General features: G+C 45.0%; 2 protein-coding genes across 3 annotated transcripts in view; both read left to right on the plus strand.

The window, feature by feature from the left end:
- LOC132468282 (tetratricopeptide repeat protein 16) overlaps positions 1 to 22518 on the plus strand; it is a 48736-nt gene that overhangs the window by 23297 nt on the left and 2921 nt on the right. The window contains exons 5-9 of one of the 2 annotated variants that reach the window (XM_060066013.1): positions 13819 to 14105; positions 14292 to 14433; positions 15308 to 15482; positions 15653 to 15786; positions 16420 to 16504. In XM_060066013.1, the coding sequence (XP_059921996.1) occupies positions 13819 to 14105; positions 14292 to 14433; positions 15308 to 15482; positions 15653 to 15786; positions 16420 to 16504 (823 nt within the window). The remainder of the gene's footprint in view (positions 1 to 13818; positions 14106 to 14291; positions 14434 to 15307; positions 15483 to 15652; positions 15787 to 16419; positions 16505 to 22518) is intronic. The other variant, XR_009528197.1, reaches the window with a different exon arrangement.
- The window catches only part of LOC132467223 (natterin-3-like), a 153645-nt gene that overhangs the window by 12513 nt on the left and 118614 nt on the right, over positions 1 to 22518 (plus strand). The window lies entirely within an intron of this gene.

A 22518-nucleotide genomic window follows, 5' to 3' on the forward strand; every position in this document is an offset into this window, starting at 1 on the left:
AGGGCAACGTGAGCATGGAGAATTAACTCTGTCACTTGCGGATGGGGGCCCAGTTCATACACCTGTGGCGGCACAGCATGGTGTTGATGACGATGATGGCAACGGCGATCATATTTATAAGGATATAATGAAACATATACCCATCAGAAGCAAGAGCAACACCAGACATATCCTGGACTCTTTAAAGAAATCTAAAAATGTCTCATGGACGGACAAGGGGGAGCTCGTTTTACAAGGCGAAACTATTAAGGGGTCCCATATGTTTGATCTGTTAAAGAATGTTACCGCCCCTTACCATGTTGTCGAATCTGTCAGACCACAGGGATGGAATGTATTTCTGAAATTTTTAGCCAGTAATAATATACCGCTATCGGCTATCCCTAATAAACAGCTCAGACAAACTGTAGACATGTATAAGTATACGCCCTCAACTAAGGGTGACTATGCGGCGGCAGCTATGCCTGTCTCATCTGGTAAAAGGAGGAAACGTAATCAGCCATTGCCATCTATTACCTCCCCTGGAATGCCTATGGCCGAGTGGATACCATTTTGAATTTCTTATGTATCTTTATGTATATGTTATAGCCGTACAAATAAAAGAAAAAACCGTACGACTGAAAATGTAATCAAATCATTGTTTTATTTTTTATTATCATACCAAAACAACACATGTTACATGTTACATCCGCATATACATGACTGCACACATGACATATCCTGTTCATTACAGACACTAGGTTGTACACGGCCAACAAAGTCATAAACCTTTTCATCATTACGGGGTAGATTATCTCCGTACATTTTCAAAAACTTTTGATAGGATACACCTTTTTGCATATTAAACAAGAAAAAAAACACAATGGTTCCCACATGCGGTACTTGATGGATCTTGGACCTGTTGTGTAGAATGAACTACATCTATACAGTGTTGATCGAGAAAACGCTGTATGGTCTCAGGAAACTCAGAGTATGAGGGAGGGTTGCCGTAGGAGTCGAAAAAGTATCCCTGGCTCTCAGCCGTAATATATATAGCTAGCCAATGGGCACCGGCCATGTGTGAAGGTTCGGTGTTGATCACCAGCATTGCAGGCCTCTGACGAATTTCCCGGGGTAGATGATTACATGGTAACGCACCAAGAAAATAAGCCTTGTGGGCCATTTTCTGACACACTGCTGTCAGCTCTATAGTATTCATATCGCAACGTCTTTTCAGTAATAGTCCAACAACACCTGCCGTCTATTTGATATCTCTATAACAGAATCATAAACTGCATAACATATCAAATTGACCGTTGTAGCCAGCGCTGCTCTGAATCGTGCTTCTAGCCTCACATTCCCTGTTCGGACTAGCGATACATGTTGTCCACAACCCTCCTCCGCCTCAAGGTTGAAACAAAATAATGCATACCCATCACCAAATTCCTTATGATTAATAGCTATTTCTCTATCTTTGAGCTCACGACCTGTAGCCTGAATGAGTTGAAAATATTCTCGTGTATAGAGACCATTTCTAAAGTCAGGCTGAAAGGGTTTAGCAGGATAGGCCTGACCGTCGCAGTATAGGGATAAAAACTCAATGCCGAAATGCTGGAAACTGAAAGGATTCCTAGCATAACTCCCTGTGAATGCTTCGTTATTCACAAAACCTATAATAACCATCTTGGGTATTTGTCCTAGAAATAGATTATCCTGGGTGCATATTCAATTCAATTCAATTCAATTTTATTTGTATAGCCCTTAAAGGTCCCATGACATGAAAATCTCAATTTATGAGGTTTTCTAACATAAATATGAGTTCCCCTAGCCTGCCTATGGTCCCCCAGTGGCTAAAACTTGCGTTTGGTGTAAAACGAGCACTAGCTGTTCTGCTCGCCTTTGAAAAAACGGAGGCTCAAGCGCGCTGATTTGGAAATCTGTGCTCATGACGTCATGAGGAATCTCAGCTCCTCCCCTTACTCTGCCTGGCCCGCCCAGAGACGTTGGCCCGCCAATGAGACTCGACCGTGCGAGCGCCACATGTGTGTGTGTGTGTGTGTGTGTATGTGTGTGTGTGAATACACACACTGTAACGCAAGTGTTTCTTGTCGGTTCTTTGACGTGTCTTGTATTTCCACAACGAGACTGTCGCGGGGGTTATCTAAGCCATGGTTGAGAAGGAATTGGGGGAAAGGAACTTTGGTTTGACTCGCTGAAGTAGCCTACATGAACTGCGACATGCCGCCGGTTGCCGCGAGGCACCATCGCCCGGCAGCAGGCAGCCGGCCGCAGGCAGCGCGCGGTTCAGTCGACTTCAGGTTGATGTGGAAGAACCAGAGACGTCGCAGAACCCGACAAAGTCGTTTGTGATTCATAATATCGTCTGGAGGCGCACACAATATGTTATATGATATAGATATCTATGTATCATATGATATTATTTAGATATAGAGCTCCAGGACTGTAACGCAAGTGTTGTACACTTCCTTGTTATTTGGATAACCGTTCTGCTGTTGGTGTGATGGCGCATAACACGTCTGGTATTTCTACAACGAGACTCGTATTGGGGGTTATCTCAGCCAAGGTTGAGAATGAATTGGGGGGAAGGAACTTTGGCTTTGACTCCCTCAAGAACATGAACCACGACATGGAGGAGAAAGGGATTGTTGGCGGCGAATGTCTCCCGCTTGAGCCCCGCTGAGGGACCACCGGCGGAGGTGCATAAGCGCTGCCCGGCAAAGATCCCTTTCTCCTCCTTGTCGTGGTTCATGTTCTTGAGGGAGTCAAAGCCAAAGTTCCTTCCCCCAATTCATTCTCAACCTTGGCTGAGATAACCCCCAATACGAGTCTCGTTGTAGAAATACCAGATACGAGAGTCCGACGTCACACCAACAGCAGAACGGTTATCCAAATAACAAGGAAGTGTACAACACTTGCGTTACAGTCCTGGAGCTCTATATCTAAATAATATCATATACATAGATATCTATATCATATAACATATTGTGTGCGCCTCCAGACGATATTATGAATCACAAACGACTTTGTCGGGTTCTGCGACGTCTCTGGTTCTTCCACTTTCACATCAACCTGAAGTCGACTGAACCGCGCGCTGCCTGCTGCCGGCTGCCCGCTGCCGGGCGATGGTGCCTCGCGGCAACCGGCGGCATGTCGCAGTTCATGTAGGCTACTTCAGCGAGTCAAATCAAAGTTCCTTTCCCCCAATTCCTTCTCAACCATGGCTCAGATAACCCCCACGACAGTCTCGTTGTGGAAATACAAGACACGTCAAAGAACCGACAAGAAACACTTGCGTTACAGTGTGTGTATTCACATTGATGTGGACGTTGAAGAACCAGGAACGTCGGAGAACCCAACGCGGTCGTTTGAGATTCATAATATCGGCTCACACAGCTTTTGGCCGTGATAATATATATTATATGATATAGATATCTGTGTAGGCTATATGATCATATTTAGATATAGAGCTCCAGGACTCCCGTGTGTTCTAGAATATTTACAGAACACGGCTAAAGGCTGTGTGCGGCTCGCCATTGCGATACATCCACTGTAAACAGAGCGCATGGTGGCTGCAAGCTGCTCAGGGCCACACCCCCACCCTCCTCCTTGACACGCCCACCGAAACAGCGCATTTGGGGGAAGCTCAATGTGCGACTGGCTCGGAGTGGCTGTAACTCTGCACCACGGCTGAATTTAGGGAACGTCTTTGAATACTGTGTTAGTTGCCCACTAATACCTATATTAAAGAATACATAAAATAGCATGTCATGGGACCTTTAATCACCATTACAGTCTCAAAGGGCTCAACAGGCCAAATATTTGTGACACCCCCCTTTACCCATGCCCCCACACGGGCAAGAAAAAACTCCCTTGAATCAGCAAGGAAGAAATCTTGAGAAGAAACGCAGTGTAGGGGATCCCTTCTTCCAGGGATGGTCAGGAGTGCAATGGGTGCCACAAATGGCATACAGGTAAATACATGTACATCATATTAAAATGGTGATGGGGTTCTGGCCGGTTATCCATGAGGAGAGTCCAGGCATCCAGTCCAGCACCCGCAGCACGCTACAACTGACAGAATAGTGAATTAGAACGGAAAAGTACATAGTGGGAATGTATAATGTAATAAGAAAAGCACAAGCAAACAGAGTAGTCTTCACTACGCATCTGTTGTTTTCACACTCCAAATGCAAGATTGTAGAGGTGCGTTTTGAGCTTCCCTTTGAATAGCTCCACAGAGTCAGCTTCCCTGATCGCTGATGGCAGCCTATTCCATAAAAAGGGGGCTCGATAGGCAAATGCTCTCTGTCCAGCCGATTTCTTTTTAACCTTCGGCAATGAAAGAAGGCCGGCTCCCGAAGACCGGAGAGACCGAGAAGGACTATAAGGAATAATCAGGTCCTTCAGGTACAATGGAGATAGTCCATGCAAGGCTTTATAGGTTAGCAATAGCACCTTAAAGTCTGATCTGAAAGTTATTGGTAGCCAATGTAAAGAGGCGAGAATAGGTGTAATATGATCAAACTTTCTCGTTCTGGTCAGCAATCTAGCTGCCGCATTGTGTACCAGCTGTAGACTCTTTGTAGTAGAGTTCGGTAATCCCGAGAACAGTGCATTGCAATAGTCCAGTCTTGACGAGACAAACGCATGAATCAGTGTCTCTGCATCCACTACAGATAACATTGATCTGATTCTTGCAATGTTTCTCAAATGGAAAAAGGCAATTCTATTTATACTTCTTATATGCTGATCAAAGCATAGTTGAGGGTCAAACAAGACACCAAGATTTCTGACGGATGCACTCTGTGGGATGGAGAAGCCATCCAACCACAGAGAGACATCCTCAAACTTTTCCCGGTCCCGCTTCGAGCCGATAATCATCAGCTCTGTCTTCCCAGTATTGTTTTGTGTTTTGTGACATCCAGCCCTTCACAGCAGCCAAACAGGACTCAACCTTTTGAATCTGGGCAGAATCCCCGGAATCTACAGGAATGTAGAGCTGGGTGTCATCCGCATAGCAATGGAAACTAATTCCGAAGCCGCGGATAACGTCACCGAGGGGAAGCATATAAATTGCAAAAAGCAATGGACCAAGAACCGACCCTTGTGGTACGCCAAAGCGCAATTTACAATGCTTCGATTCTGCACCCTCATGAAGCACAAATTGGGTTCTATCTGTGAGGTACGATTCATGCCAACCAAGAGCCGTACCCCCGAAACCAACATAGTGTTCAAGACGGTGAAGAAGAGTGCTATGGTCAATCGTATCAAACGCAGCGCTCAGATCCAACATCACAAGCATTGTGCTTGTGTTTTTATCCAAAGCAAGAAGGATGTCATTTACAACTCTTGTAATAGCAGTTTCAGTTGAGTGGAAATTCCTGAACCCCGACTGGAAAGGTTCGAAGAGATTATTCCTCGTCAAATAATCAACAATTTGCTTTGCTACAATCCTTTCCTGTACCTTAGACAAGAAGGGCAGATTCGATATAGGCCGATAGTTCCTGACTAATTCAGGATCTAGGCCAGGCTTTTTGAGTAGCGGTTTTAACACTGCAGCCTTGAAATTGGAAGGAACAATTCCTGTTGAAAACGAAAGATTCATAAGCAAGAGGATAACAGGCCCCACCGTTGGAAAAAGTTCCTTAAGAACCCTAGAAGGGAGCGGATCCAACATACAAGTTGTTGGCTTTGAGGCCTTTATCACCCTTTCAAGTTCTACCAAGGAAATCGCCTTAAACTCCAAAAGAGTTGCGTCAGAGTTCACCATCCTACTTGGCAGAACCCCATCCTGCCCCACAGGATGTGTAGGATTAGCCGCCCGGTAAGCATCAATTTCCTCTCTAATTGATTGAATCTTATTCTCAAAGAAATCCATGAATTCACCTGCCGAGATCGAGGAGCCTACGGTCTGATTCTGTTTCTGAGTGAGACTCCTCACCGTGTCAAAAAGAAATTTAGGATTATTTCTATTCAAATTAATGATACTAGAAAAGTAGGCGTTCCTGGCGATAGTCAGCGCACCCTTATAGGTGATCAGACTATTATGCCATGCAAGATGAAAGACCTCAAGTTTAGTCGAGCGCCATTTGCGTTCAAGGATCCTGCAATTTCGCTTCAAAATGCGAGTTTCTGCATTAAACCAAGGAGCTGGTTTTTTCAATGTTCGTTTTTTAGTTACGTACGGAGCAACTGAATCAATGGCAACAGACAAGGCAATGTTGAGGTCATCAGTAAGGCACTCCACAGAACCACTATAGTTACAGAGAGGTGCAAGTGAACCAGATAACTTATCTTCCATAGCTGTAATGGTTGCAGGTGTGATGCGGCGACAGCTGAAAGTAGCTTGCTGATCGTCGCAGGGGCAGGATACCACCACCTGGAAAGTGAGCAAAAAGTGGTCTGATAAAGCTGAGGTGTAGGAAGAGACCACTAGCTGCGAAATGTCAACACCGCGGGTCAGAACGAGATCCAACGTGTTTCCACCGATGTGGGTTGGTTGCTGGACGAGCTGTTTGAAGCCAAGCGTATCTGTAATGGACAGAAAAGCCCTTGCGAGGGCATCAGACGGGTTATTCACGTGAATGTTGAAATCCCCAATAAGCAAAATATTGTCTGAATATGTAGCCAAATCAGCTGCAAAGTCAGAAAACTCATCCAGAAAAACTGAATACGGTCCTGGAGGACGGTATACTACAGCTAAAACAAAAGAGTCTGGAACTCATTTTGCTTCTCGAGGAGCTGAGGTGCAGAGCGCTAGCACCTCAAAGGATCTGAAAATATATCTATTCTTCGGCTTTAAATTAAGCTTAGAATTAGATATCAGGGCTACTCCACCACCTTTCTTAACTTCTCTAGATACTTGGGTGCTAACGTAATGGGGTGGAGTAGCTTCGTTTAAGGCTAGAAACTCATCTGGTTTTAACCAGGTTTCAGAAAGCCCCAGTATGTCGATCTTTTTATCAATAATTAAATCATGGACCAAGAGTGCCTTCGATGAAAGCGACCTTATGTTCATGAACCCTATTCTGAGTACTTCCCTTTTATTATTTTCAGAGGGAGTCTGGTTAACACTCAGCTCTGAAGCGGTCAAGGGGATACCGCGGTTTCGACATACTGGTTGCGGCCCTCGTCTGCGGGTTTTACACCTCGAGACAGCGCGAGGCCGCACCACCGTACATATAGGTACAGGGTTATTTTCAGAGGGAGTCTGGTTAACACTCAGCTCTGAGGCGATCAGTGGGATCGCCAGAGTTGGACATACTGGTCGCGGCGCTCGCCTGCGGGTTTTACACCTCGAGACAGAGCGGGGCCGCGCCACCGTACATATAGGTACAGTGTTAATTTCAGGGGGAGTCCGGTTAGTTGTTAGTATTTGATTTGACATGCGGTTTATCATGCGATTTGCCATGCGATTTTGCACGCCTGTACTAGGTACAGCGTTAATTTCTGAGGGAGTGTGGTTAACACTCAGCTCTGTCATGCGAGTTAACATGCGATTTTGCACGACTGTACATATAGGTACAGCGTTAATTTCATGCAATGCGTCATGCGTCATGCGATTTGACATGCGATTTGACATGCGGTTTGACATGCAGTTTTGGCCCACCGTACATATAGGTACAGCGTTAGTTACAGAGGGAGTCCGGTTAACACTCAGCTCTGAAACAATTGGTGCAATAGATCCTGGTTCAGCTAACCCATCTGCTATTCTAGACTCTGTTCTAGACTCTGCAACGTAGACTATCATGTTGCTAGCAGGTTTACTAAACTCCTGCAGCCCAGCGTGCTGTGAGTGGATGAGTCACGCCTGACTAAGACATCTATCTATGTTTTTTGACATAATTGAGGCACCTAACCCAGTAGGGTGTAGGCCGTCTCTCATGAGCACACCAGGGCGACCCCACAGGGAGGGCCAGTTATCTATGAAACCAAAGCCCTGCTCTGAGCTATATAGGGCCAGCCAGCGATTTAGAGACAATAGTCTACTATAACGCTCATCATTACCCTTATCGGGTAGAGGGCCAGAGAGAATTAATCGATGCCGACACATCTTTCTGGCGAAGTCACAAAGCCTAGCTATGTTGCTTTTTGTGACCTCAGTTTGTCTTGTCCTAGCATCGTTGGTGCCGACATGAACTACAATGTTGTCGAAGCTAATGTCGGCAATAGAATGTATCTATTGCTGCCTGCAGCAATAGATACATTCTTTAGACACACCCTATCAACGGGGTATTTGACGTTAGCTTGGTTTAACGCCCGGGCATGGGCCAGCTTGATGCCTGGTGCTATCGATACCTTTTTAATGAAAACATTTGCAGACGCTATAGATACACGGTATTCCACAGCACCATCGGACATCAGACAGAAATCATTTTTTGCTCTAATGAATCTCATGCGTAGATCAACTCCGTTAATCAACAGTTTCTCCTGAAAAAACATATCGACGTGTATAGGGGATATCAATTCAACGATACGACTTCAACCCGTATATTCGCTCCTAGTCGTTAAGCCTAGATTGAGGCCTCCAGGAAGAATATCGTCCATATGACCGTGGGTGTCTTTCTGGAATAGACCACAGCCAAATTGGGTGTCTAATGTCCCGTTTCCATAGTTTAGCAAGCATTCTATAATGCCTCTGTACGGATAGGTGTTTGACGACTGGGTGATAAGCCTATCACCCAGAGTAATATCTACTTGGGAGAATAACGTGCATCCTGGATAGTTAATCAGTCCCACGGGGGCCGCCGGAGCCAAGTCTGTTCCATCAGGATTAGTAATCTTGATCCTCAGGTGTAAATACGTATTGTTTAGATCTATATAGTCTTCGCTACTGGCCGATACAAAGAACTCTATGGGTCCACCATCTGTTAGCGCCGATAGCGGGGGTATTTCAATATATGTACTTTTTTCTATCGAAGTCTGCGTCATCGGCAGGGAGAAGAGATCCAGTTCACTCTTAATGCATTCGTCTGACATGTTATGTAGCAACGCCATTGTTATTCAGCCCCTGCTATACTAGATGAATATATCATTAGCCGCCCCTCTAAAACGACGGTTTGCCACCTTCCTGATCCTTTTAGGTTTGGCTCTCTTTTTGATTGATGCCATTCTTTTATTCTGTTTACGACGTCGTGCCGGTGCACGGGTACGCCCACAACCTATAGGAGGATACTTTGTTGCTCTTCTGGCATATACCCTCAGGCCTGACCCCTGCTGTTTGGGCGTAGATGCAGCATGGGCTATGTTGGTCATAACGTTGCCTATAATATGTTTAGCAGCAGTCTTCAGATGAGGCTTTGCTATGCTAACCCCTCGCCTAAATAACGGAATAGCCATTCTAAAGAGGCTACGGAACATCCCTCCGATGCCGGCTCCATATTGTGTGCTGCTACCCTCATAGCCAGGTAGCCCACTCCCTGCTTGGTTTAAATAATACTGAACATATTTGTTCTCGTCGTATGGCGGTCTATACCCCCTCATCCCCAGATAGAGCTATGAATTCTACTGTTTTACAGGTCTAAAATGCAGCTTGAGTATCACTTTACCATGTGTGAATTTTATATTTGTATTCTGGTCAGACTTTAGATCAATTTCAATATCTCCAAGAGGGTCTCGGGCTACGTGTACGTAATGCGGCTTGTCGAACATGTGAATGCAGTGTCTCCTGCTGGTGTCGGTTATATTAATACTCCTTAGCAGGGGGACATAACTATCTCCGACCAACTGATGGTCGACAATGTCGCTATATATGAACATGTTGTAACACCCCCCGTGAATATCGGTGGGATGGGGGGCATATGCTGCATACGATTTATGGTCTGGTAGCTTGACCCCTGCATCGAAACCCAGCATGGCAGCCAGTTTTCCTCTAAAGACGATCGATAGGTGATCGTCTCCTTCTACATATATGCGGTTTCTAATACCTTCATGATGTAGTATAACTCTACCGCCAGTATCATATTTGGCCAAAGTCTTGTTGATTTGTAGTAATAACGATCCGATACTCTCATAAAGCCCACCAACTATTAGACATGATGTCCTATGACCCGTTTTACCATTGGCAACGGTCATAGTAGCGTCCTCGGTAGGAAAACTATGCCAGCTGCATGGGTACTGAGCTTCAATTAGGCCTACTTCATAGGGCTGCTTGGTGTGTATAGATTTTGCTAATTTAGTTCTAAAATTCCATATCTTATTTTGTGGGTAGATCCCTAGCGAAGCATTACTCGCCAGAGTCACATAGAAACCCCCAGAAACCTCCTTATCCATAGTACACTCTGGCTATACTGGGTTGTATGTCTCTTTACGCGTCGACTAGTGTCTTTTCAGAAACCCATGAATTGAAGGCATCCGGCAATCCCAGCCATTTGACATATAATAGATTCTTAGACCCCGCCCTTTTTCTATCTATGATCTTTTCTATTTTATACACTTTGTTTTTAGACACTATAACTTTTTGTAGCTCTTTTTCATAAAATGTTCCCTGGACGGGGGCGTCTGCATAGTCATGCAGCTTGTAGACTGGAGGATACCTCGCTATGCGTTGTGATATTACAAAATATTAATCTGTAAATGTCTGCTCATATCCTTTTCGAAATGTAGCTCTGGCTTTTGAAATTCTAACCGTGTCACCAACATCATATCTAAACACCACCAACGGCTCTTGAGTGGCTTTGTATAGTGTGTTAAACACCATTTTCTCATTATTTTTACCAACACTGACTGGTGTCATTTTTATCGATCTATGGTATGAATGGTTATAAGCATGGACCATATCCTGTAGTTTATCCACATATCGTCTGGAATTGGCTGCTGTTAAATATCTCCACCTGTTGGTTTTCAGAGTCCTGTTGAAGCGCTCCACTATACAGGCCTTGGTTTCGTTAGATGTAGAGAAATGTTTGACGTTGTACCGCTCCATCAAACGCTGAAAGATCTTGTTATAAAATTCTTTACCAGCATCAGTCTGCAATTTATCGGGGATACGCCCTTCGCTGAGAATATCACCAAAAGCTTTAGCGACGTCGATAGCCCTCTTGGACGGTAATGGACGAACCCATGCATGTTTTGAGAATACATCGATGCACGTCAACAGAAAATGCACACCATCATTTTCGGGTGTGTACTCTGACATATCCACTAAATCAGCCTGGAACTGTCTATCTACCCCACTAACCAATTCTCTATTTCTGCGGAAATGTATCGGTGCAGGTACATGCAGAGTGTAGGGATCCTGCTTCAGCAGCCATTTCTTGATATATTTTAGAGGAGGTACTGCACCCTCACTATGCGCGAGGGCTGTTCGTAGCTTATTGATACCTCCGTAACCCCCTGGTCCAGCGGGGTCATAATAAGTCTTATGCAGCAGTTTATCCATGTCGTATGACTGCAACAAAAAACGAATACTGAAACACTGATCAGAGTTATCCATCCTTTTATTTAAAATGTCTGGCCACTCGATACAATGCGTAGATATAGTTTACACGCAGTTTTATTTTTCTGCACCATTTTACAAGACATCATGCGAGCAGTTCTAATACCCTCTGCGTTTGAGGGATTATTCAACTTCAAGACACCCGATACAAAAGCACATATACACATGACATGTCCGACGGTAAAACAGTCCCCATCGGGGAAATGGGTAAATATTTCAGCTAACATTTGATCAGTAGGTTTATCATGCAAGAATTTCATGACCAAATCATTCCATTCCTTATATATACGTTTGATATAAGCATTATGATGGACATACGTATCATTTTCTATGGCAGCATACATCAAAACGGCTAGTCTATCTGATACATACTTGCTATCCGCATCATATGCATAAGAAAACAACACCCCCATTATAAACGACGCTTGACACCAGGCCTTGTATTACCGAATGACAATGTATTACGCCACATTTGTGTGGCTTCATATATCAAAAGCAGATGTTCATCGGACATACCTTCGCTGGTTATTAAATCCAGTTTTTCGGTATCATAGGTGTTGCCCAATAAATCACATAGAAAAGAATCGACCACACCATAGATTTTTCCTGGGGACACAGTCAACCCTATAGTCTTCTTTAAAACAGTTTCTAAAAGTAGCAGGAATGGGCGTCTATCCAATATATCACATATGGTATCGTAATGGGATTCATAGTGATGATGTGTCGATCCATGCATGCAGCAATGGCGTCGTTGACTTGGGCAATCACTTTGGCACCCCCAGCAGTCCGCTTGCTTCTGATGTGTGATGATGGCTGCCACGCAGATACCAGTGGTAGATCGCAGAACACCCAGCGCCGCAGGGTTTAAACGGATCTGTGTTGATACAGGCCATCCGGCAGCTCTCATAGCAGTGTCCACCTCCAGCTCACTGTCCTCTCTCCGATGTGTAGGAAGGACAGATTCAATCCGGCCAGATAGACTGCATATTCCTGAAGCCAGTGTTGTACGGGTTGTACGGCCTTTAAATCACCAGTCTCCATAGCCACGCCCCCACTTTGTACATGTTCATCATTGCCCTGTGCTGTGTAGCATATCAGAATATATCATTAGAATATGACCAAAAAAAAAACACATTTAAAACACACTTAATACTACTAGCATGTAGCCCGCTTTCTTATACCTCTAAGACTTTTTCTAATGGTAACATAGCCCTAAACATACTCAAACACACCATATACCCCCTCATCAGCATCAGTCGGCTCAAACAGGCGCATTCTGTATTCATCATCAGATGTGCGCCCTGGCTCTTCATTCGTCTTAACCAATGAATCAATCTCTGCAAAAATTGCACGTAGTGATGACAAATCAGCACACTGTATGAAAAAGACATTATCAAAATAATCAGCTGCTTTTAAAACACTGGTGCGTAGAGGAGAGCTACCGATGCAATGCATATCATAGCACTGTGGTAGCTCGTCTGTATCAACACTGCGTCTGAAAAAAATGAACTCCTGGGGTCTCTTCGAATGATAGTTTGCATCCATGCGATGAATCCTCGAATCATACTGAAAAGTCCAATTCAATACATGGGTTCCTGCATGCCAAGTGCCCCTGACACCGTCTAGCATGGGGCATAAAATCTCAAAGAAAAAATTCCACTCATGAACGTTCAACTGCCACTCTGTAGCACAATCTTTAACTTTCAAAATGACCCCTCCATCGACCCATGATATTACGTACTCCAAGCCGTATTCGCCAACGTGTGTGAATGAATCCCCAGCAGTCCTGTCTCTCAAGCCTGGAACAGGCCTCGTCTTTTTGAGCGGAGCATTTAGCAGTGCCGCATCTCCATACCTATTGACATAGTTAGACACAGGTGTACTAAAGCCGGACGTACCCTCAGACAACTGGCTTTCACCGTCCACAATGCTCGATGCAGAGTAGTCCTTGGCAGGCGAAGACAGAGGCGACAGGGTGCGAGGGTCCCTATACATCCATTTAGTGCTGTTTGATCCTTGGGTATCTTCTGATGAGCAGTCCATGTTTGAACGAAAAGAACACTGACGACAATCTGTTGAATGCTATGACCCTACAGCAGGCGTCTCACCCCTTTTTAAACTATTTGAGGTACACACCCACAATACAAGCTCACAAGCCCCCTACAGGTTCAACGCAGACATAACAACACACAGGGGTCTATGGTTTATGACCCATCATAAACACCCCACCACCCCAACCCCCTCCCCTCCCCCCAACCGGAAGTTGCTATTTTCATTAACACCCCACCCCCCTCCCCTCCCCCCAACCGGAAGTTGCTATTTTCATAAACCTACCCAGGGGGTGTCTAGTATTAACTACTGCTGAGGCTGGCTGCTCTCTACAGGGGGATTCTGTACCGGAGGATGAAGGACTTCACCGCCTCCATAGAAGACCTGGTGCGGGCCGTTGAGCTGGGGCAGGAGTCAGAGGAGGAGTCCGCAGGAGGAGCAGGGTCTGAGGAGGAAGAGGGGGTGTCTGTTGTAGAGGAGGCGCTGGGTCAGCTGGTCCTCACCTACAACGACTTTGGGGTGCATTGCTCCAGCCGCGGCCTGCAGGCTGAGGCCACGCTGCTCTTGGACCGGGCCATTCAGGAGGAGACCGGAGACAGCCGGCTGTACCTCAACAGAGCAGGTAGTGGAGAGGAGCTAGGCCGCACTGAAGGAGACACACTCTGTGACACACTGAAGAAAAAACTGGAGCTATTTAGAAACACAAATTTCTGTGTCTATGTGCGCGCGAGCGTGTGTGTGTGTGTGTGTGTGTGTGTGTGTGTGTGTGTGTGTGTGTGTGTGTGTGTGTGTGTGTGTGTGTGTGTAGCCTGTCTGGTCCTACAGGGGCACTGGAGTTCTGCCCTCTCTGACTACCAGCAGGCTCAGGCCCTGAACCCCGGAGACCAGAACACCAGAATCCGGCTGGCCTCCCTGCACCACATCCTCGGAGTACACCACCACCAGCACAGGTTCCACACACGCGCGCACACACTACTTTAATGCAGCACTTTTTAGGACGCTCAAAGTGCTTTACGAGAACTGCCTCACATTCATCCATTTATGGCCCTTTTACACTGGCGGATACGCTTCAGCCCAGCACGCCTCAGCCCAGTGGTGAGAGTGAGGTATAGACAAGCTCAGTTACGGCTCGCCTATCCACCGCAGACAGTACCCTTATGGTAGGGCGGGGTTTAAGCCACATGTCGATAGCTGCGGGAGCTACATAAGCATCGTGACCTCATTGCAGCCCGACACAGTGTAGCCTGCTATTAAATCCAAGGAAAAAGAAGAACGCAACGCAATAAAAGGGCAAAAATGTCAAAGAAGGACGTCAAACTTTGGCGCAACATTTTCTTCAATAAACGAGTCTTTCGCCGTTGCGAAAGACCCCCTTCAGAAATACCTTGCGGGTACTGCGTTTGTTTGTTGTTATCCTCCTGTCGCACGGAATTGATGATTCTGTCGACCAATCAACGGATGGCGTGTGTAGCTCGAACTTTCCGGCACCCTTTCAGGCGTCTCAGTACCCCAACGGAGGAGTAGGCTACTGCGAGATGAGTACGGTGCAATACGACTTAGTCTGGATCACGCCCACTTTTGGCGGTGGAAACGCGAAAGCCAGCTCATTGGGAGCAGTATAGGTTTGTTGCCTTGCTCGGAGACTTCACACTTACATAGGAGGAGCCGGCGATCAAACCAGCAACCTACCGGGATCCATACAACAAAGTGAGCTCAAATGTGGATGTATCTAGTTGTGTGTGTGTATTTGTATGCGTCTGAATGTGTTTGTGTGACTGTGTGTGTGTGTTTCTGTGTGTGTGTGTTTGTTGGTGTCCTCACTAGGCGGTACCAGGAGGCTCTACAGAGCTTCAGCCAGGCGGTGTTATTAGACCCCAGCAGAGCGACCTTCTACGAGAACCGCTCCAGAACCTCCCAAGTCCTCCAGGACCCGGACCTTAATCAGCTGAGCCTGGATGACGCTCTGAGGACCCTGGTCCTAGACCCAGAGAACCAGCAGGTACCACACACACACAAACACACACACACACACAAACTCACATACACAAATACACGCACGCACGCTTGCACGCACGCACTTGCACGCACGCACTCACACGCACGCTTGCACGCACGCACTCATGTACGCTCGATCGCTAAAGAGGCGGTGTGTGTTTGTGTGTGTGTGAGGTGCTGCCCCTGGTCCGAGCTCGCTACCCAGGATGCAGTGTGGTGGAGGTGATGTCCGGTCCGGATGGGGTGGCAGTTCGATCCCAGCTGCTGCAGATGATTCAATCGCACCCCTGTGCCTCTGAGCAACAAGGGTTAGAACTAGCAACCCTCCTTACTTAGCAGCATACAGACTTATAATAGCATATATATATATATTTATAACATCAAATTAACACACAGAAATATCGGCCTGAACTCCAAAACAACAAAAACTGATAGTGATATGATAAATCACATTCATTGATCACTGTTAATAGTCAAATGAAATGAGACATCACCAAATTAAAACATTTATTATTTTGTTTAAAATGCAAATAAGACAAACCATAACAGCACTATTTACAATAAGACCAGGGCAACACACACTAAAGGCTCTTATATTCTGCGACATTGCATGCTGTGCAAACAGTATAACTGAAGGAAACTCAGCAAGTAAATTGTGTTAAAACTTCAACAACACACTCTAATTTCATTCCCCGTTCAATTCGGCATTCAAAGGTATTATGTTTGCGCGTCAAAATGGATCCACCAAAACAAAGCATCACATTGGGCTTCACCCCTTAGTCTGTTGGGGGAAATAGTAAAAAATAGTCTAACACGCCCCTGAATACACCCTGCCAACGGTCAACACTACGTGAATGATTAAGTCACAATCTCTGATATCAAACTATTCTGTATTTGGTAAGAAATTTTGACTATTTTGTCCTGCTCTCTTATGTGTCCAGACTTCAACCTTGTGAAACCGAGGAAGAGCAGAAGCCACTTGCTGGCCAATCAGACCTTCAGGAGCTGGTGACCCGCCATGTGCAGGTATGAGAGGTCTGACCAGTCCTGACCACAGCAAACGTTATGGTGTGTTCCTGAATCCTCGAACGCCAGACTTCCGAGTCGAAAGTCGAAGATCTCCCAGCTTTCTTGCGACATTGTCTTCATCTTTCGAAAATCTGAGAGTAGACCGAGAGCAGTGATGACGCCCCCAACAAAATGGCTGCGCTCGTGAAGAGATCTTTTTTTTGTATTTTTACCACGTAGGTCATTTTAATGTTGATTTTAAATGCTCTTACACACTTGATTACATTGCTACTTTATTACGGTCTCCAATTTATACATTGCATGGTCTTGCTGTGCATGCAATACAATGTAAAGTTGTGTTGTTTGTTTTCAGGCTGGTTTGCTAAAGACGCTAATGTAGCTAACAATAAACAAAGACTAGCCAATTTCATGCCACAATGACAAAGACGAACAGGAACGCTATTAATGCTCCGAGACTGGAAGTGACGTCAAACGTGCAACTCGGAAGGCTGGCGTCCGAGGATTCAGGAACACACCATAAGATCATTAGAATGACCAGACCAAAGCAAACGTTATATCATTAGAATGACCAGACCAAAGCAAACGTTAGATCATTAGAATGATCAGACCAAAGCAAATGTTGGATCATTAGAATGACCAGTCCTTTGGTAGCCCTATGCAAGATTGAGTTTTGCGCCCCCCGAACCATAAAGGTAAGGCCACACTGCACGCGCGTTGGCGTTGAGAATCGGCATTTTTGCATAGGGAACCATTGGTGTAGACGCGTTACACGCGTTAATGCAGCGCGTTAGTGGCGTTAGACGCGGCATTCTCACGTAATGACGCACGTAAACGCACCAACGCGGCATCGCACCAACGCGCAAAGTTAAAAAAATTGAACTTTTGACGCACCCCCACGGGGCCTGCCCGTAATTCCGACACCTCATTGTTCCGACTTCTCAATGGTCCGAAATATTTCCCATTAGATCGACATGCCACTATGCCGACGGTTCAATGTTCCGAAAACGGAACCCATTGGTCCGAAGGTCAGTTTGTCCGACTTTTCAAAAAGGAGGCGCATTAGGCCGACGGTTCAATATGCCGAATAGGCCTACATATAAAGAGTTTTATACCTCGCTCGCGCTCTCGCTCTCTCTCGCTCTCTCTCGCTCTCTCTCACTCTCTCTCGCTCTCCCTCACTCTCTCTCCAAAATACAACATAGGCCTACTACATATCACGTTCACGATGAACAGGGGTGGACTGGGACCAAAATTCAGCCCTGGCATTTTCTGTCCAGACCAGCCCACTACATTATCAGCAGACACTACATATAAGTCCACAAATCTCGCAGCATCTCCTCTCATGTATACTACAAAGGAGAGTCATATTCCTTGATAGCAGTTAACAAATAAAGCACATAACTATTAACTCAAGGACTAAAATTGACAGCCATAGCAATCAATCAATCAATCATTCTTTATTAATTATAGTGTCAAATCACAACAGAAGTTATGTCATGTCAGAGAGTGGCGGCAGAAAGTGGAGGCAGAGAGAGAGCAAGTCCTCGAACATGGACGGAGGGGGAACAACTCCTCAGGCTCTCACATGTCAAGTGGTCAACCTGAGAGGGAAATGGATACATTATTAAGTCTCTAATCATCACAAATTAAGTATGATTTCATAAAACATAAAAAATTATAAACTCACCAGACTAGAGGAGACTCAACAGCCAAACTTTGGTGCAGTGAATGCAGAGAGTGGAGTCAGAGAGAGAGCAAGTCCTCGAACATGGACGGAGGGGGAACAACTCCTCAGGCTCTCACATGTCAAGTGGTCAACCTGAGAGGGACATGGATACATTATTAATTCTGAAAAATAAAGAAAATGTTTTCCTCTGTCCTGCACCTAGAGTTGAAAACGTTTTGGATGCGCGTTTCTTTTAATACTTTTTTTTAAATATTATAATTTTGAAGTATGAATTTATATAACATTCAAAAATACATGATAAACGTACCAAATTCTAACAGTGGTCTCAAATGAGAGAACAAGTCAACATATAGAACAGAGGGAGAACGAACAACCTGTAATGGAGAATAATTGATAATTTAGTGTACATGATCACGCCATTAAGGATCAACACATAAGCACAATAAAACTTCTAAAAGCATCATTAAGATGACAAATAATTAATTACTACATCCATAATGTGTGATGTGTGATAATAACAATAATATTAAATATTTCTCGCCTTATCAGTGGAGCTCTCGTAGGGTTTCAAGGGGTTTCTTTACCGTCGTTGCTATGGTTACCGGTCTCGCGTGTTCCAACGGTTTATTCAATACTTCAGTCTATAAAATACTATATACAATACTCCCTGAAGCTGGCGCTAGCTTCAGGGAGTATTGTTAGTTAAGAGTATTGTTAATTAATTTGACAGCCCTAATAATAACCCATATTATCCCAATTCGGCAAATTTAAACAAAATCAACCACCACAGCCCTGCAACTCTGGGCTAATATGTTGTCACAAGTATGCAGTTAATTAGGTCACATCATCACATTCAATGTAAAAACGTTTTCTATTTAGTTTTGGATAACGTTACTTGCCATATATGCCTCCACTCGCTCGTCTTCCGGCGCAGCAGCACATGCTGGGGTGGTGACCCCGGCACCAAATAGGTCTGTCAATTTAGAACATTTAGCAGCTTCCACCTCCAGAGACTTCTGCTTCTTAAGTCGCATTTTTTCAGCGCCACCCGGGCGTTTCTTACGGTTTTCCATTTTCAGCTCCGTCCCGCGACTCCGGCCCATGCCATGATAGGTCCCAGCGTCCGCCCAGGGAGGGCGGGACCTCATCGCATGGGCCGGAGGTCCCGCCTACGTTTATTTGTTTTATTTTTTTATTTTTTAAAAATACATAGCGGACCGGACCGGCCCATATTGGGTCAACGGCCCACCGGGACAATGCCCGGTATGCCAGATGGCCAGTCCAACCCTGACGATGAATATTGGAGAGCAAAGTGACAATGATTCACTTCATTTCGACACAGTGTTTCAGCCCCATGGACAGAGAGCGTAGGTCTAATTCTCAACACGGGCACGAACACACACACACACACACACACACACACACACACACACACACACACACACACACACACACACACACACACACACACACACACACACTTGACCAAGTACACGGTATGAGGTATAAGTTTGACTAAATCAATACCAGCGAAATTATTTAGGCTAAAAGCACACTGTAAACACAATAAACAACACATATAGGCCCACATACAGCTACTAAAGATAAAATGTTTATTTGTTTTTCACTCACCGTTTGACTTCTTTACGGGAAAAGTATTAGTCCTTGTATAACGTGCGCTTCATAAATTCACCTCTTGTGACTGTTCAAGCCCACAGCAACAGTCTGGCTTGGTAAAGTGCACTGCTGGAACTTAGCCTACATTGTCTTTTATTTTTGGTTTCATAATCACACATGTGGAATTGCGCCTTGGCCTATTCGGCATGTTGAACCGTCGGCCTAATGCGCCTCCTTTTTGAAAAGTCGGACAAACGGACCTTCGGACCAACGGGTTCCGTTTTCGGAACATTGAACCGTCGGCATAGTGGCATGTCGATCTAATGGGAAATATTTCGGACCATTGAGACGTTGGAACAATGAGGCGTCGGAATTACGACATGGCACCGACCCTACGCGTGACGCTTAGCCGCGATAGCCAATCACCGTGGAGCTTGACCCGACGTCACGGGCAGAGACGCTTGCATAGAAGCATATGGCGGACATCTTTCTAGATTCTGGGTGGGAATAGTAACATAGTTACGCTATTAAAAGCGTTTATGTAAACATTTTTTGCGATAAATGTGCATTTTACTTTCATAAAGTTCGCTCGGTGAATGTGAAGTATGTTTGGTTTGATAGTTATGACGAAGAGGGAACGCTCCATTCACTTGCATGGACAGCGTCTTTGGTTGCTAAGCAACCTCAACGTCTTTGGCGGACTATTTCTCTGCTGATCAACACTACGAATGCTGGAAACACACCAGACACACCATGTGAAGTTATTTAACTCAATTATGGTTATTTATATCCGAGATTATTGAATCTAACCCGATCTAAGCTCTATCATGCACCCAAACACGGCAGCGTTTGGGTTTCCTACCTAAATCCTATGGAGTTAGAATCATGCCAAAACCCTGCACACACGCAAAACGTGTTTTGCTCACGCATAACGATTCACACGCACACAAAACATGTTTTACTCACGCACAATGATTCACACACACGCTCAGTGTGGTTTGCAAATACAAAACATCATTCACAAACTAATGCATTTTGCTTCAGAAACAAATACAGTATGTTTTACACAAAGTACAAAAAACAGACAAAAAACTTCAAGTACACAAAACAATTCTACAATACGGAAGACGAAAGCTGCGCGTGGATCGGAATGCATTTGCGTACGGATCGGAATGCATTTGTGCACGGATCAGCAAGGCGGAAAATTAGTGCCAAAAGTCACGTGACAAATAAATGTCCTGTGATTCACACTACACAACAGCAGGTGGCGCTGTTGAGTCAGTTTAAGGCCGCCAGGACGATCTTTTTTTCTCCCCAAAATCTTTATTTGATGCCGGCCAACCGTGTGTGGATTCTATGGAAAGCCAAGAAGGCCACTAACTGGCCCTGGAATGGCGCGGTAAAAGTGCTAAACCGCACGGAATCCGTGCGGTTTGGCAGGAACAACGCCACCTGTTGTTGTGTAGTGTGAATCACAGGACATTTGTTTGTCACGTGACTTTGGGCACTAATTTTCCGCCTTGCTGATCCGTGCGCAAATGCATTCCGATCCGTGCGCAAATGCATTCCGATCCACGCGCAGCTTTCGTGTTCCGTACTTGTAGAATTGTTTTGTGTACTTGAAGGATTTTTTTTTGTACTTTGTGTAAAACATACTGTATTTGTTTCTGAAGCAAAATGCATTACTTTGTGAATGATGTTTTGTATTTGCAAACCACACTGAGCGTGTGTGTGAATCATTGTGCGTGAGTAAAACACGTTTTGTGTGCGTGTGAATCGTTATGCGTGAGCAAAACACGTTTTGCGTGTGTGCGGGGTTTTGGCATGATTCTAACTCCATAAAATCCAGCCCAGCCACAGGCACGTTAGGCGCGTTGACCATTTTTGTGACACACAATGATCAAGCGTCAAGATAGGCGCGTTCTGCACGATTTTTAACCCGAGTAACGAGTGCAGTGTGGCCTTAGCTTAAGAGGTTCACAAGGAGGTTTTGTTGCGCAAACATAGCACCTTAATCAGCCCTTTACGTAACGTTTTGCCCAACGTAACGTACCGTCTTGGAAAATGATTGACAAAAATCATCAATTAAATCTAATAATAATCTGACAAGTAAACGTGTGGCTGAAGGGGCGCCCTAGGAGGATCACATGTTTTATTTCGCTTGTTGTTTTAATTCTATGATTAGTGGGAATTTTGTTGCGCTCTTGTATTGTCCCCCTGCACGTTAGCATGAATAACAAATAAATAATAATAATTAAGGGCGCCACTAGAGGGCGCCTTCAACACCTTTGTCGCCCTAGGGCCTAGGCGATGCCTAGTTTGACCAGACTAAAGCAAACGTTAGATCATTAGAATGACCAGACCAAAGCAAACTTTAGATCATTAGAATGACCAGACCAAAGCAAATGATAGATCATTAGAATGACCAGACCAAAGCAAACATTAGATCATTAGAATGACCAGAACAAAGCAAACATTAGATCAGTAGAATAACCTGAATAAAGCAAACATTAGATCATTAATTTGACCAAACCAAAGCAAACATTAGATCATTGGAATGACCAGACCAAAGCAAACGAGAGCTACTTGGAGTTACCAGACAAAACCAGAGCTCCATAGAGTTACCAGACCAAATGAAAGTACCTTAGACCAAATCAATGAAAATCTAGATTGTTAGAAAGACAAAACCAAACGAATTTCATTAGAA

Source organism: Gadus macrocephalus, chromosome 11 (genome assembly GCF_031168955.1).
Source record: "Gadus macrocephalus chromosome 11, ASM3116895v1".
Lineage (NCBI taxonomy): Eukaryota > Metazoa > Chordata > Actinopteri > Gadiformes > Gadidae > Gadus > Gadus macrocephalus.